This window comes from Cynoglossus semilaevis, chromosome 11 (assembly GCF_000523025.1).
Source record: "Cynoglossus semilaevis isolate Cse_v1.0 chromosome 11, Cse_v1.0, whole genome shotgun sequence".
NCBI lineage: Eukaryota > Metazoa > Chordata > Actinopteri > Pleuronectiformes > Cynoglossidae > Cynoglossus > Cynoglossus semilaevis.
In genome coordinates this window covers 496,417-510,696 of record NC_024317.1, presented here as the reverse complement: position 1 = coordinate 510,696, position 14,280 = coordinate 496,417, and the positions used below count along the sequence as shown (strand labels likewise).

Below are 14,280 nucleotides of genomic sequence, written 5' to 3'. Positions count from 1 at the left end.
GGTCAGGGGGTGGAGGGGGGGACACTGCGTGGACGTTCAAGCTTGGCCAAACAACCAAGGTGTGGAAAATAAACCTCCACTCAATAAACCAATGTATGTGTTCTGACACATACATTTGTATGGTAGGAAACCGTCTCGTCCAATCAGAGGAAGTGGTTGAGCAGCGTCCAATGATCTACCTTGGTCTCAGTCAGCTGTCTCTGCAGGAGCTGCAGGGCCTCTGTGTGTCCTCTCTCACTGTCCTGCAGGGTGACCAGCTGCTCCTTCATCTCCCTCTGCAACACAGACAAACGTCCACCAGGGGTCAGAGGTACAGACAGTTTACTGAGGTGTTTCTCAGACAGAGAAATGCAAATGTTGGTCACAATATAATAATAATATAATTATATATATAATTATATCTGAGTTGACTTTAACTTCAGGAACAGATGTAATGATGAATCTAAGAAGGTTATCAGTGGTTATAAATGAGACCCCCTCCCCTCCANTCTGTTGCCTGTATATAATCAAACTGCAGCAGATTAAAGCCTCAACATAAGATCATCAGTCACGGCCGCTGCTGTAAAAACACATCAGGGTGGAGACGTTCAGTCAATAACAGTTAAGGTGGTGGTTGGTATGAATGACAGTGACTGCATCAACATGTCCTGCCGTTCAAAACCCCGTCTGCCAATCATCAGCTGTGAAACGGACGGCCGGTGGATTCACGGGCGACCGTCGAAGAGGAGAGAAACAACAACTGGTGCAGAGCGGCAGCGTGGCCGTCCATGTTAATGATGGGAGTGCAGCACAACCGGCACCGCCGTGTGGTCAAAGGCCACGCCCACCCACGCTGAGAGACGCCGACAATGGCAGGAAATGGGACAAAGAAAAATAAAACCTGGCCTCAGATTGACAGGTCAAACACAGACAAAGGTAAGAACATTCCAGAACATGTCAGTGTGGACGCAGCAGCAGAACCAGAACCAGAACCAGAACCACCCAGGCTTTCACACCACAGTCCAGTCGTGTTCCTGGAGGGGGGGGGAGTGAGTGTGTGTCCCTGTAGCTGTGTGTCAGCTCAGCCAGCAGGGGAGCCAGAGCTCAGGCTCCCCTGCTGTGGACAGAACTGGACGGAAGAACAACCTAGTGTCAACACTAATGTTTGTCCCAGTGAGACAGAGGGAGCCTCAGATTGGACCACACTGTAGGTAGGACAGAAGTGTCAGAGTGGACCATAAATAAAAGTCAGTGTCAATTCACTGTCAGCCGTCAGTAAGAACAGCCCAGAGTTGAACTGTGGTCACTGTAGCAGTGAGACCAGGGTTAGGGTTCAGATGTAGACCTGGACCAGGACCAGGACCAGGACCAGGACCAGGTCTTACTGATCAGGAGACGTTGGGTAAAGGCAGATCTAGACCCCGGAGGTCGACCACTGCAGGCTCCACCTCCTGGAGAGAGAACGAGTCCAAATATAATGAAAACAGTAGCTGAGGAGAAAACACAAACACAGCTCGACACTTTTAATATTTTTATCCTTAATGTGAAAAAGAGATTTATGATGATGGAACTGCTGACAAAGGTCTGCGGAGGCAGCACTGAGAACAACGTGGTTTTATCACAAAGACAAACGTGACAAAGTCGTTCAGTCCTGAGTTCGATAATTCAAAGAACGACTTGTTTTGGAGAAGCGCTCCTGTGGTGCTGATAGGAGGGTCGAGGGGTGACAACGGCACTGTGGCAGAAACAGAGAGGAGGGTTGGTCTTCAGGCTTTCTGTCCAAGGAGGCGGTCACAGACCTCCTCCAAGCAGCCGTTAGTTTGGAGACGACACATCCGTGTCTGGCTGTTGATCAGGAGGAAAAACAAAACCAGGTTTGAAGACGCTGAGATGACATCACTAGGATCTTCTTCTGTGACTCAGAGAGATTTTTAGTTCAGCTTCTTCACGTCTATGAATCAGACTTGGAAAAAGACCATTTTCTCTGTTTTATGTCAGTATTTGGTCATTGTTTATATATGTTTATATATTAATAATAATTGTATTGAATTTCTAATAGAATAAAAGTGTCAGCCAGTGTTTTCTAAGGGCCTGTAAACCCCCACCTCTGAGATCACATGACGTCGTATTCCAAACATCCCCCAAAAAGAAAACAAGAAAATACAAGCAGGTCAAAGGAGGTTGGACCTGTTACTTCTTGATGACTTCTTCATCTTTGTCTCGTCAGGTTTGTTGGTTTGTCAGTCACAGCTGGTGCAGCGCTGGAGTGAGGACTGTGGCCTAAAGACTAAACGGTGTATTTTTAATGTGCCTCACAGTTTAATCAGGTCAGATGTTTCTGCAGCTACAACCTTGTCGTTGTAGCTCCACGGTTGACGTTTGGGCTCGTTAGTCAGGATAGCGTTAGCAGCTATATTTGGAGGCTCCACCTGGAACCAGAACAAACTGCACATTCATGAAGGGCTTAACGCCGCGGCTCAGGAAAACTGCATTTCCTGCAAACCCTCTAATCTGTCCGCTTCATCCTGGAGATTCACCGTGGATAAACACGCTGATGGAAACCACTGCCGGGGAATTTTCACTACAACCAGCGAAAGCTCTTAAGTCTAATGTTCGCTCCGTGCCCAACATAAAACCATGTAGCACGAAACAAAGGGCCTGATGGGAACAAACAAAGCCGATGATGCTGCCGGTCTGTCGTTGTCCAGATCTCCAGCTCCTCTCAGTGTTGAGGCTGCAGCGCCATCTGACCAAATAAAGTATGCATCTGCGTCGACTCCACTCAGGGTCAGTGTTCCGACCCACTGATGACTCACAGACTCTGTAAACACTTGTTAGAAGTGACGGTCTGTGCAGTGCAGTGTCCACATGATCAGAATATACACAAACTTCTTTAATCTCATTTGTCAGAGGTTGAGTTCCTTCATCCAACCGTCCACTGAGCCACAGGCAAAGAACATTCTCTCTTAACAGAATACGACGGACGTTGTGGTTGGTGTTAATGACGGTGTGAATCGGTGGCTGCGTGGATGCGTCTGTGTTCACTGACACTGACGTAACCTCAGGTTCGACCACCTACGACGCGGTTCTGGTGAACGTTTCTTCTCTCAGTCAGAACAACGTGTTGACAGCTGTGATTGACAGACGGACATCGGTACAAACAGACCCTCCGTGCAAATCACGATGATGTGATTCTGTAGAATCACCTCTGTCCTTGGAAAATTGCCAGCTAAAACATGGGCCACCTTAGAGCCCCTGCCCCATGGTTTGTCCCCCGACCTCTGGCTGAGACCTATGTGGTTTTAAATGCTCTCAGTTTTCTTTTAAACAAAAAAGGAGTCAGGAGGAAAACGAAGGTGAATAAACGGGAGTCAAGGACAAAACAGACAATGTTTAGTGTTTCTAGTGTGTGTCCAGGCAGAAAAGAAGGAGCAGCAGATGACGGCGGGCTGGAACCAAACCAAGAGGAGGAACATTTTGTTACAACACCTTTTGATCTTCACTGGCCTCATTTGGGGCCAACAGCAACAGCAGGAGCAGCAACAACAGCAACAGCAGCAGCAGCAGCAGCAGCAACAGCAGGAGCAGCAACAACAGCAACAACAGCAACAGAATATTGGTTAATAAAAATCAGACAGCTAAGAACAAACGCCACGATGGAACTGCATTTGTCCTGAAGGAAGTGCAGGTTTGAACCACAGCAGGTCAGCAGTGTGTGGCGTGAAGAGGACGATGCACGGTGAGGACGGCCAACACATCTGGTTACTCATCCCTCTGTTGCTTAACACGAGACGCACACTGAATGCATCAGAGCAGATAAAGAAGCTCTCAGGAAGTGTGAGTCAAGAGTGAGTCGGAGCTGAATACAAATCAGTCGGACGCCGTGTTAAAGACCGTTAAAGAGAAGACCGACTGTTGGTAATGGACGTCCGCGGCACCTCAGCAGGTCCAAAAAACAACAACCATTGACTTAGTTTATAACCATTTTTAATTGACAGTTTGTCAACGTTGAATTACTTTGGTTTCTTTCCACCTCTAACAATAAAATGAACATGTGTTTATGTGATCAGTCGTTGGTTGTAAAGAAACGAAACAAGTTTCTAATCAAATGAGCAGCGTGATGGTAATTATTTTGTAGCCTCATTACCGTGCTCACATTTTCAGGCTCCTAACTCTTATCAGAACTTCCACAGAGGGAGACAAGTCTGCGCGTGTCGGCCCACTGTAGTAAATGAGGACTTTTCTCAGTAGCACGTCTAATTAAATCACGTACACGAGGTATTACAGGGGATTATGGTCCAGTCCAGCTCTGTTAAAGTCGGAGAGAACAATCGCTGTAATCTGTGTTAATACTGGAGCTAATCAAGCCAAGCTGGAGTGGGACAGCTGCAGCACAGGGTCACTGCAGGTCACTGCAGGTCACTGCAGGTCACTGCAGGTCACTGCAGGTCACTGCAGGTCACTGCAGGTCGGCTGAACTGGCTCTGCTCACGTACCACTTAATATTTTGTTGTTTAAATATTATCTGTTTTGAATCTCAGCACTGATGCTTCCTGCGCCGATCTGCCCTGCAGGACCTGTTACAGCCTGCACACATGTGACAAGCTGTCTGACAGGAAGACCTCAGTCAAACTAGCTCAACACACACCATGAATCATCAGGATTGAGGCACTTTGTTAGTTCTAGAGAACAAGATGCAGTGAATGAGCAGTAAAAAGTACACACTGATACTTCCTTAACACATACTTCCTGCACCTCACCTCACATACTTCCTCACATACACCTACTTTCAGGACTTGTGTGACGGTTCATCAGATTACTGCTCCGTCTAATTCACCTGACGATCCAGTGCTGATTCAGTTACTGAGTCATTATTTCACTTCAACCTTTTCAACCCCCTAACCCTGTGGTACTGGAGGAACGGACACAGATTCAAAGACAGAATACAACTCCAAATAATCTCTGCAGAACACTTTAAAGAAATGCCGTCACAGAGTACCGCAGCACAGATGGAGGGACATCTGTCCCACTTCACTTCAATGACACGGTCATCTGACGCTGGATGCAGCAGCAGCTCGTCTCTCTCCGATCAATGCTGTTTACATGCTAATTAGCAAAGAGCGTTAGCTACAAGATGCCACGGCTGCTAGCATCACCACCACTATCAGGAATGAACCCAGGGACAAAAACCAAAACACACTTGACAAAGAAGTGATGTTGTCATCCTCGTGGCTCGATTTCCACATGAACCTCAGTGACTGCAGTCAAGGAAGTCATTAGTGAGTGGTTGGAACGCTGGGAACCAGTAGAGTGTGAGGCTTCACCAGAAGAAAAGACCTCACAGAACCAACTGTCAGAGCTGCAGCGAACGCCGAGGAGCGAGAACGCTGAGGAGTCGAACACAAATAAAAGGCTTGAAGCTGCCACGGGAAAGAAGAGCAGGAGGGACGGCAAACGTGGGTGCCCTTGAAGGTACCTGACTCATTACTGCAGCAGCAACATGGGGGGGGGGGGGGGGGGGGGGGGGGGGTGGGGGGTGTGTCAGTCCTTAGCACAGCAACCTGAAGACACCTCTTTATCAACTGCAACACACTCTTCAGTTTTGTCCCTTCATTTCAACCCAACTGAACTCAACTGGATCAGACCAACTACACACCTATTCATGTGATGCTTTGAGTGACAGGTGTGTGTGTGTGTGTGACTTTCAGGAACGCCCTCTATGTGGGTTTAGGTGAACTGCACTGTGCACTGCTACTGTTTAACCCTGGACAGTAGTGTTTCCACTGCAGTACCATGGTCACACAGCAGAGGCAGTATTGATCCAAACAACAAAGGCAGGTAGGTTACTGCGGCGGCCATGTTGTCCTTGGCAGGAGTGACCGACGGAAGTCGGCCACAGCTGAGTCGACACGGGTCACGCCCCAGGGACCCCCCCCACCCACCCCGCACTGTAGTGCACTTCAACACGGCCTCAGTCCTGCTGCTCCAAATGAGGTCGGTGCCAAGAGTGAAGTCACAGAGAGACAGAATCTCACCGGCAGCTTCCATCTGGCACAGTCCTGCTGCTCCAAATGATGTCGGTGCCAAGAGTGAAGTCACAGAGAGACAGAATCTCACCGGCAGCTTCCATCTGGCACGCGGCGTCTCTGAACACACGGTGGCCAGAAACAGTATTACAGAGGTTTGTGATTTATTTACTCCTAAGGAAACTCAGAGTCAGCCAAGCTCAGCTGAAGACCGGCGTCTGTCTCCGTCTTCAGTTCAGTACAGAGGGACAAGCTCTCAGTGACCAGCATTAATGTAAAATCACTCAGAATTCTCTCTACTGCCCCCCGGAGTCACACCAACACCAACAGCAACCTCTCCTGGTCTGAGCTCCGAATATTAGCTACTCCAGCTGCTAACGACGCATGTAACGAGAGCAACGACACCACAGCGTTTCTTCTGGTCCAAATGGACCCATTCACCAATGACACGGTTTCTTCTCACTGGGCCGTGGTTCACTACGATGGTCTGAACTGTCGCTTTGTGTTTCAGTGAATCTGAAGCTAAATGCTAATTACTGGACACAACCAAAGTGAATCACCTCAGGGATGATTTGCCAACAGTTATTTTGCTAGCGCACTAATCAGACTTTCATTTATTGATGTAGTTGAAACTTCAGTCTGATGATGAAAACGACCAGAGTTTTCAGTTTTCAACCAATCAATGGTTCAACAAATGGTTTCTATGAAGGTTTGAAAACTTGCTGTTTACTGAGGTTTTCTTTGTAGACCAGAACCTTCCATGTTGAAGTGAAGACGACAACAATCTGATTCTTTTTAATAAACCACCTGTTTCTCCTGTAAATTAATCTTCTCTCAGACATTTTCCCTCCTCCTGTCCTTAGCTCGGTCCAAACTGCACAGATGAACGTAGCTCCTCAGAGGCTGGGATCAATAAAACTAAACCAGCTTTCACCGTGATCATGTGATCAACTCACCTGTATCTCCTCAAAGGCCTCGTCAATAGTCGTGACTTGGTGCTGTTCGTGCAGCGCAGGCTCGTCACAGAAAAAGCACACCAGGCTTTTTTCAGTCAGGCAGAAGAGCTTGACCTTCTCGTGGTCCTTGCAGGGGTAGGAGCTCCTCTGAGCGTTGAGAATGGCGTCCAGGGGAAACGCAGAGTAGCGCTCTACGATGTTGGACAACTTGAGACTGGGAGAAAGAAGAGGATCGGCGAAGGTCCTCCGACACTCGGGGCAGTCTCTGGCGCCGTGAGGCTCCTGTCTGCTCCAGTGTTCTGTGATGCACTTCCTGCAGAAGTAGTGCTCGCAGCCGAAGCTGACGGGGTCCTGGTAGATGCTGAGGCAGATGGAACAGAGCAGCTCGTCCTTCAGACAGCAAGCCATTTGCAAAGACAGACACTAAGGGAGACCAGTCATCTAAGAGGGCGGGGCTCTGAACCTGAAGACTTCGATGTCACGGAGGAACAATTCTTTGGAGTCCAGGAGTCTGTTGAACGACGGTAAACAACAATAAATAACAACAGCGATTCTTCATTATTGAACTGAAAGATAAAATCATGAACAGATTATTTGTCTGTTGTGTGTCATTAGACATGGACACTCGCAGCTAACACTGTGTGGGTCACTGGTGGATCAACACAGTCAGGGCTCCTGACAAAAGTCCCGTTTGTTATGGTCTGTGTTCTAGTGCTGCTGGACAACCTCTTTAGGTGAAATCCTGAGTTAGAAACTGCTCACTCTGCAGCAGAGGCCGTGGGGAAAATCAGCATTTTCACATCACAGGGACACGGCAGCTGCTGCCTCTGGTTCTGTGTCACCTGGTAAATCTCCAAGGACTGTTTCAAGGACCAAATTCATGAGACAGAACATTAGAAGTTACAGACTGACGCAGCAGAAGACCAAACATCCTGGCGTCTCAGTGAGATAATGATGCTGATATAATTCAGGTTTGACTAAGAGGAAATGTGTTCTAGATATTCAGAACAATGGTGTTGGTCTGTGTGACTGACAGTCGGTCTGTGTGACGGACAGTCGGTCTGGGTAAAAGGACGCCTGGCAATATTGTACAATTTAGTGTGATGATAAGTCTGCCATTCAAACCTTTTCTAAAAGAACTTTAAAATGTTAGCTTAAAAAAGACACACACACACACGTGTGTGTATATATACACATACATACATAGACTGGACTGTTTATGCTACTGTTCTTGCAGTTGATTTGTTGGACTTCTCCAGCTCAGCGTCACAATCTTGAAACTGACCCATGGGAACAAAACTTCCCGAGCCTATTTAAAGACCACCTGTCAGGTAAATGGGACAATCACACGTTTCACTTTGCATTGTTCTTCTGGTTGTGCTACACAGTGCAAATACAGAACACTGTGCAGGTTGGCTTTTTGGGGAATTTCCACTTGAATCTCTACTTTTAGACAACGTCTTAATTGTGAAACAGAGATCCGTCCATTGATTGACTCAATGATTCAAAGAAACTGTCAGAATAACAACTTTTATTGAATTCTTCATATTTTCTCACTGATGAAACGTCGGCACCAAACAACAGGCTAACAAGGAAACACCTGCAGCGCTATTATCTCCGCTCACGCCTCCCTCTCTCTCCCCCACTCTCTCCCTCCCTCTCGCTCTCTCTCTCCCACTCTCTCCCTCTCCGCTGAGGAACACCGTCTGTTTAAATGCCCTGACAGAGGTTTTATAAGTAGAAACTATGGTGAAGCTCACAGTAGATGCTCGGGTCAGACCGTCACACATGCCGGTCACTGTGTGCAGCCTCCTCACTGCTGACCTGGATTTACAGACAACCGAGCAGAACCGGGAGACACCTTTCACCACAGGACGAAACGGGTTCAGAGACACCGCACACTTTCCACAAAACAAAGGGCTTAAACACTAAATTAACAAGGCACGTAATGAAATAAACATCAATTCTACGCATACACACTGAGATGTTGAGCTGTATTATCATGACTGGTAATTTAATCAGAATTTGATTTAAAAATAATACAGGAAAAGCCTGAACTCACCACTGTAAGTGCGGCGACATCGGGGACTCCAGTGCAAGTCTTTTCAGGAAGAAGAGCAACACACAGCGGCAACAGACCGTACCAACGGTGCTGTACCACGGGGTGGGACCGTCGGTCGACACGTCCACCGTGGACTTAAACGACTTATTCAAATCGAATTAAACAAATTTTATAACTGAATAATCTGAGATGACTCGCAAATAAGTATAAGTAAATTGAATAAAGCACACCGTTGTCTCACCCCCCCCTCAGGACAGGAATGGTTCATCCCTTCCTGTTAGCATCGCTGCTTAGCCGTCTTGATTACGAGAAACGAATTAGTGAAAATAAAATAAGGCGACGAGCGCAACATTCTTCCGTTATACACACTATTGAAACAAGTGACTGTTTATGTTTAAAATCAATGTCATTGTTATGTAAGGTGTTTTATAAGGAAAACATAAATGGCTTCTTAACGGCTGCCACGTCCATTTTCCACCACTGGGTGTCAGGAGTGTCCGCAGAAAAGGCACAAACAACCTTTACTAATATGTGATTCGATGGAAAGTAAAAAATAATTCAAAATTTAAACGACTCCAGGAAATGATACGATTACACGGTTTGTGAACACCTCATATTTAATTTTATAAAACGACAAATACGGGATGAAAAATTGTTTTAAGTGATGTTAAACAACATCCTTGTGTAATTGAACTATAAACATGTTAACCAGCAAACAAAGAAGACAAAGAAGACAAACAAAGAAGTGTCCAAATGGCCAATTTAACTGTGTTTGTTACTCAGTTACTAAAAAGTCAAGTATATGAAGTAAAGGTTCTTTGGATATATAACTTAAACAATGTCAAGCTATAATGATTTCCTGACAAAAACAAACCTTCAAGTTTTTAAAAAAATATTTTTTGAGATGGTAAAAAAAGGTTACAATATATTACATTATTAACAAAGCTGCATCAAATATTGCGTGACAGATTAAAAAAAACAAACACCTAGAATGTACATGTTGGCATCCCAAAAATGTTTTAAACGTTAAACATTTTTTAAATATTTTTCAAAAACATTTAGAAATAAAACAATAATTAGAAAATGGTAAAATATAAAATGTAGATTTTTACATACTTTACAATATCACAAAGTTCATTAACTTAATGCACAGTATTTACATGTATTTTTCTGGAATATACAAACATTTACACATACATACATTAATGTAACAACATTTATCTTTAACTCAGTCTCTGACTTTTAGCCGGTCTGGTTGGGTTTAATCTTCCATTTTAACTTCATGAACGGACCCTTCATACCCCCTAGTGTCCAGAGTGGAAACCTGTAACTGTTTGCCATCTTCCTGCTGTGGAAAGCTGTAGGAGTCTCCCTCCTCCCTGAGGGGTAACTGACAGTCCTGCTCTGCATGTGGTATGAAAGAACCATTACCTATGTGAAAGGTGATGTTGACGTTCACATGAGGACTGGTGGTCACAGGGGTGATGATCTGGGGGCTGGTAGGCTGGGAGGGGGCACTGGACTGGGAGGGGGCACTGGACTGGGAGTGGGCACTGGACTGGGAGGGGGCACTGGACTGGGAGGGGGCACGGGACTGGGAGTGGTCACTGGACTGGGAGTGGTCACTGGACTGGGAGGGGGCACTGGACTGGGTTGTGGTACACTCTGTGGTGGACATCAGAGTCGAGGGCTCGGACCGAGCGGAGCAGGAATTGTTAAACAGTGCAGTGGACTGTGAAGAGCTGATGGACTGGTGTGTGTCAGTCAACGGTTCACCTTTGTTACTGGTCTGACTGAAGAGACTGGAGACCCCTGCTTCATCCAGAAGACCCTGTTGTTCCTGCTCAGTGACTGTGAAGGAACTCATCTTAATGTCACCCAGACAGTGTGGACCAATCAGCTGAGAAGGAAAACAGACGTTTTGATGAGCTGTGTATTTAAAGGCTAAAGTTAAACACAATAAGGACTCACTTTGTCTCCACTCTCACAGTTTCCGTTTGCATCCAGTTTAGGATGAACTCCTGCAGCGTCTGTCGCCGAAAACAGGAAGTGGACAGCATCAGTAAATACTTCCTGAAAATATGACTTACAATAATAAAAACATCTGTGCTGCTTATTTACATATAATTATATCTGTAGATGCACCCCCCCCCCACCCCCACCTCAAAGGTTGAAGACTGATTCAAGTCCTTTACCTTTCCTCCAGATTGTCTTGAAGAAGAAGAGCAGGAGCAGAATGATGAAAAACACCAGGAGTCCAACGACTCCAGCAACGACAGCAGCTAACGAGACAACAGAGGACGGACACGTTGGACACTGTTGACACTTTTGTTCATGATTAAAAAGTACAATATTTTACTGTCATACCTAGTTTAACGCCAGAGTCAGTGGGGGGGGGGCTTCTTGCTGCAGGGCTGTCCACGTCCTTGGAGACAGATGTCCCAACAGACAGTGTGCTGTTGGACACTGCTGAGACTGCGCCCCTCATTGTAGATGCAGTGGTGAACACAAAGCCAGTGCTGTGGGAAAGGGGGGGGGGTTCACACACTGCGTCTGAGGTCGAATCACCGTGTCTAATCACGGCCCCCCCGTGACAGCTGCAGAGAAAAACAAACAGACATGAAGGGGAGAAAACACGGGGTCAAAGGTCAGGGTTTGAACAGCTGATGATAGCACGTGCAGCCTTCCGTCACTCACTCTGTGTGCGGCCAGCAGGGGTCAGTGTAGGAGTTTGTGTCAGAGAACGTTCCATCAGGGCACTTTCTGCACTTCACGTCTGAGTTCGCTGTCCCTGGGAACAAACCAGTCACATGGTACTGCACCAGCACTCACCAGTACTACGGTAAAATATGTCAATGATTTTACTCTCTCCATATCTTTGAATGTTTCTGTTTGTCTCCAAGCATTAACATCACTCTAACCTGCCCCCAGAGGCCATTTAGGGAAATGTTATATTAAAATAAAAGAATGAGTAAAAAGCACTGTACCTGGTACGTGTACTCCATAACCAACTCCACAGTGCGTGTACTTTCTACATTCAGTGCAGTACGGATGGTCAAACCCCAGCAGGCAGTACATCCCAGGTTGGCAGGAACAGGTGGACCTGGAGGTCGAGGAGCAGTTCTGGACCAGCTGGAGTCCTTTCTCTGTTTGAGAAGAAAACAGAGTTTAAAGGAAAGGAGACAGGTTGAAGACGGATGAGGAGAATGAAGTGGCGACGCTGGAGTCACTGACTGGGTTTACACTTCTGACAGGAGAAGCAGTTTGAAGCGTAGTTCCAGGACTCCATGAACTGTTGGGCTTCACACGGTTTACACTGAGTGTCTGTGGTGATGGAGCACTCCTGGACCAGACGGTGTCCTGGAGCAACACACACACACACACACACACACACACATGTCCACGGCTGTGAAACTTTCCGTCAAATGTTGCTATAATTGTTTTTGTTTTTTTATAAACTCAGATTTACTGTTTTTTATTCATTTTCAAAAGTCCCTTTGGGAAAACCCTGTTATTTTTAAATGTATTTTTTAAATTTCCTCTGTGTTCCAGCAGCTTCATCACTTCCCTGATCCACAGCTCATTAATTCTACTCTCACTACAACAAACCACCATATAAATATATATATATATTGTGAATACTTCCCTCTTTTGAATCGTTGTGTAATTTATTATTTTGGTACATTTTTTTTGTCTTTACTGTAAATAAACACTCACTGGTGCATGAAAAAAAAAACTGTAATCATTCAGACGAGAAGTGAAGAAGGAGGAGGTGGAACTAAGGCAGGCCAGCTGCTCTCTGATTGGACAAGACTGGTTAATGAAAACAGTTAATAAAATACCATTCACTGAAATACAGACTGATGAAATTATAAATACAATAGGTTTTCAAAACAAAATACCATTCACTGGAACACAGACTGATGAAATTATAAATACAATATTCTTTCTGTGCGGCCCGGGACTGGTCCCCGACCCTGTGTTTGTTATCCCTGCTCTGATCTGTTTCTGTCTGTGTGGAGATTTGACAGAGGATGAACAGGAAGTGGTCATTACCTGGGGGGCATTTACTGCAGCACAGGTTGTAATCATCCACCACGTACTCTGTCAGCGGCTGACGACAGGTCCCATCGGCGTCCGGTGTGTAGGGCCTGGAGAACACCTGCACACAGTCACATGGTCCTTCAGCTGGTCTAAGACAGAACTCTGGGACGGTGTGGACCAGAACCAGGACCAGAACCTGAGACGCTGGCACTGATACTGACAGCAGCAGGAAGTGAAGTGAAGTGAAGTGACACCCTAACCCTAGTGGTCGGTGAAGGAGTGATCCTGTGAGCTGATTGGTCCTCTGCTGGAGGCAGATCATTCCAGCTTGAACCAGCTGTGACACAGGATGGTAGTGAGACCTGCTATGATGATGGGAGGGGCGGAGGAGGGGGACTGGGAGAAGATTCAAGGATTTGAGGCGGCCTCCCCACATGGTTCCTGGTTTACCAGGAGAGGAGACCAGAGTTCAGCAGACACGGCCAAACAGAAAAGCATTGTTCCAGAAGAAGGCAGAGAATCGAACCCTCCAACATGTCTGTTCAACAGTGGAACACTTCACATCAGTGAGGTTTGATCCTAATTCTAATTTCTCAGTTACAGAATCGTTGCGATGCATTAAAGTGGTTCACACGGTTCACACGGGTCACACGCCCACACAGTTTCACACTGCACACACCACAGCCTGCCCTGCAGGAGAGAACGCCGACAGCAGCGCAGCCGTTCTCATAGCAGAGGAAGTGGAGGCGCCGAACCCGAAGCCTCGCTTTGGACTGAGGCGCCTACATCATCTGTGGTGTGAACACGTACACCCAGAGTGGAGGGAGGACAGACCTCCGGGAACCAGTGAGCGGGTCAGCAGAACTGAACTCTGCTGTGATGTAACGCTGACACGGAGCCGGAGGGGGAGGGAGTCTGCTGTGATGTAACGCTGACACGGAGCAGGAAGGTCAGGAAGGTCAGGAATGTCAGGAATGTCAGGAATGTTGTCACAGCTGAAGCAGCTTTGAGCTCACAGTGAAATGGACGTAGAATCGACACTCGTCAGAAACTAGAACAGTTTTAACAAAGTCAACCTGAAGAAGTCAGCGTCAGCAGAGTTGCTGCTCCACCACAGACACAGACACAGACACAGACACAGACACAACTATCAGCTGAAAGGAAACCAAAGTACCTGGAAGGTTAGAACACTCAGCAGAGCCGGGGGGGTCAG

General features: G+C 46.6%; 2 protein-coding genes across 2 annotated transcripts in view; both read right to left on the bottom strand.

Annotated features, from left to right (window-relative positions):
- trim62.1 (tripartite motif containing 62, tandem duplicate 1) overlaps window positions 1-9,508 on the bottom strand; it is a 15,350-nt gene extending 5,842 nt beyond the window's left edge. The window contains exons 1-3 of the mRNA XM_008319637.3: window positions 9,024-9,508; window positions 6,962-7,472; window positions 180-275 (exon numbers count right to left, since the gene is read on the bottom strand). Coding sequence (XP_008317859.1) covers window positions 180-275; window positions 6,962-7,369 — 504 coding nt within the window. The 5' untranslated portion in view covers window positions 7,370-7,472; window positions 9,024-9,508. The remainder of the gene's footprint in view (window positions 1-179; window positions 276-6,961; window positions 7,473-9,023) is intronic.
- A 114-nt stretch (window positions 9,509-9,622) lies between these two features.
- Window positions 9,623-13,960, bottom strand: tnfrsf1b (tumor necrosis factor receptor superfamily, member 1B). Its single transcript, XM_025060017.1, has 8 exons — window positions 13,080-13,960; window positions 12,258-12,383; window positions 12,011-12,169; window positions 11,721-11,814; window positions 11,391-11,620; window positions 11,219-11,305; window positions 10,995-11,053; window positions 9,623-10,923 (listed from the first exon to the last, which is right to left on the bottom strand). Exons 1-8 carry the CDS (start codon window positions 13,501-13,503, stop codon window positions 10,285-10,287), a joined length of 1,818 nt encoding a protein of 605 aa, XP_024915785.1. The 5' UTR covers window positions 13,504-13,960; the 3' UTR covers window positions 9,623-10,284.
- Window positions 13,961-14,280: the final 320 nt, after the last annotated feature.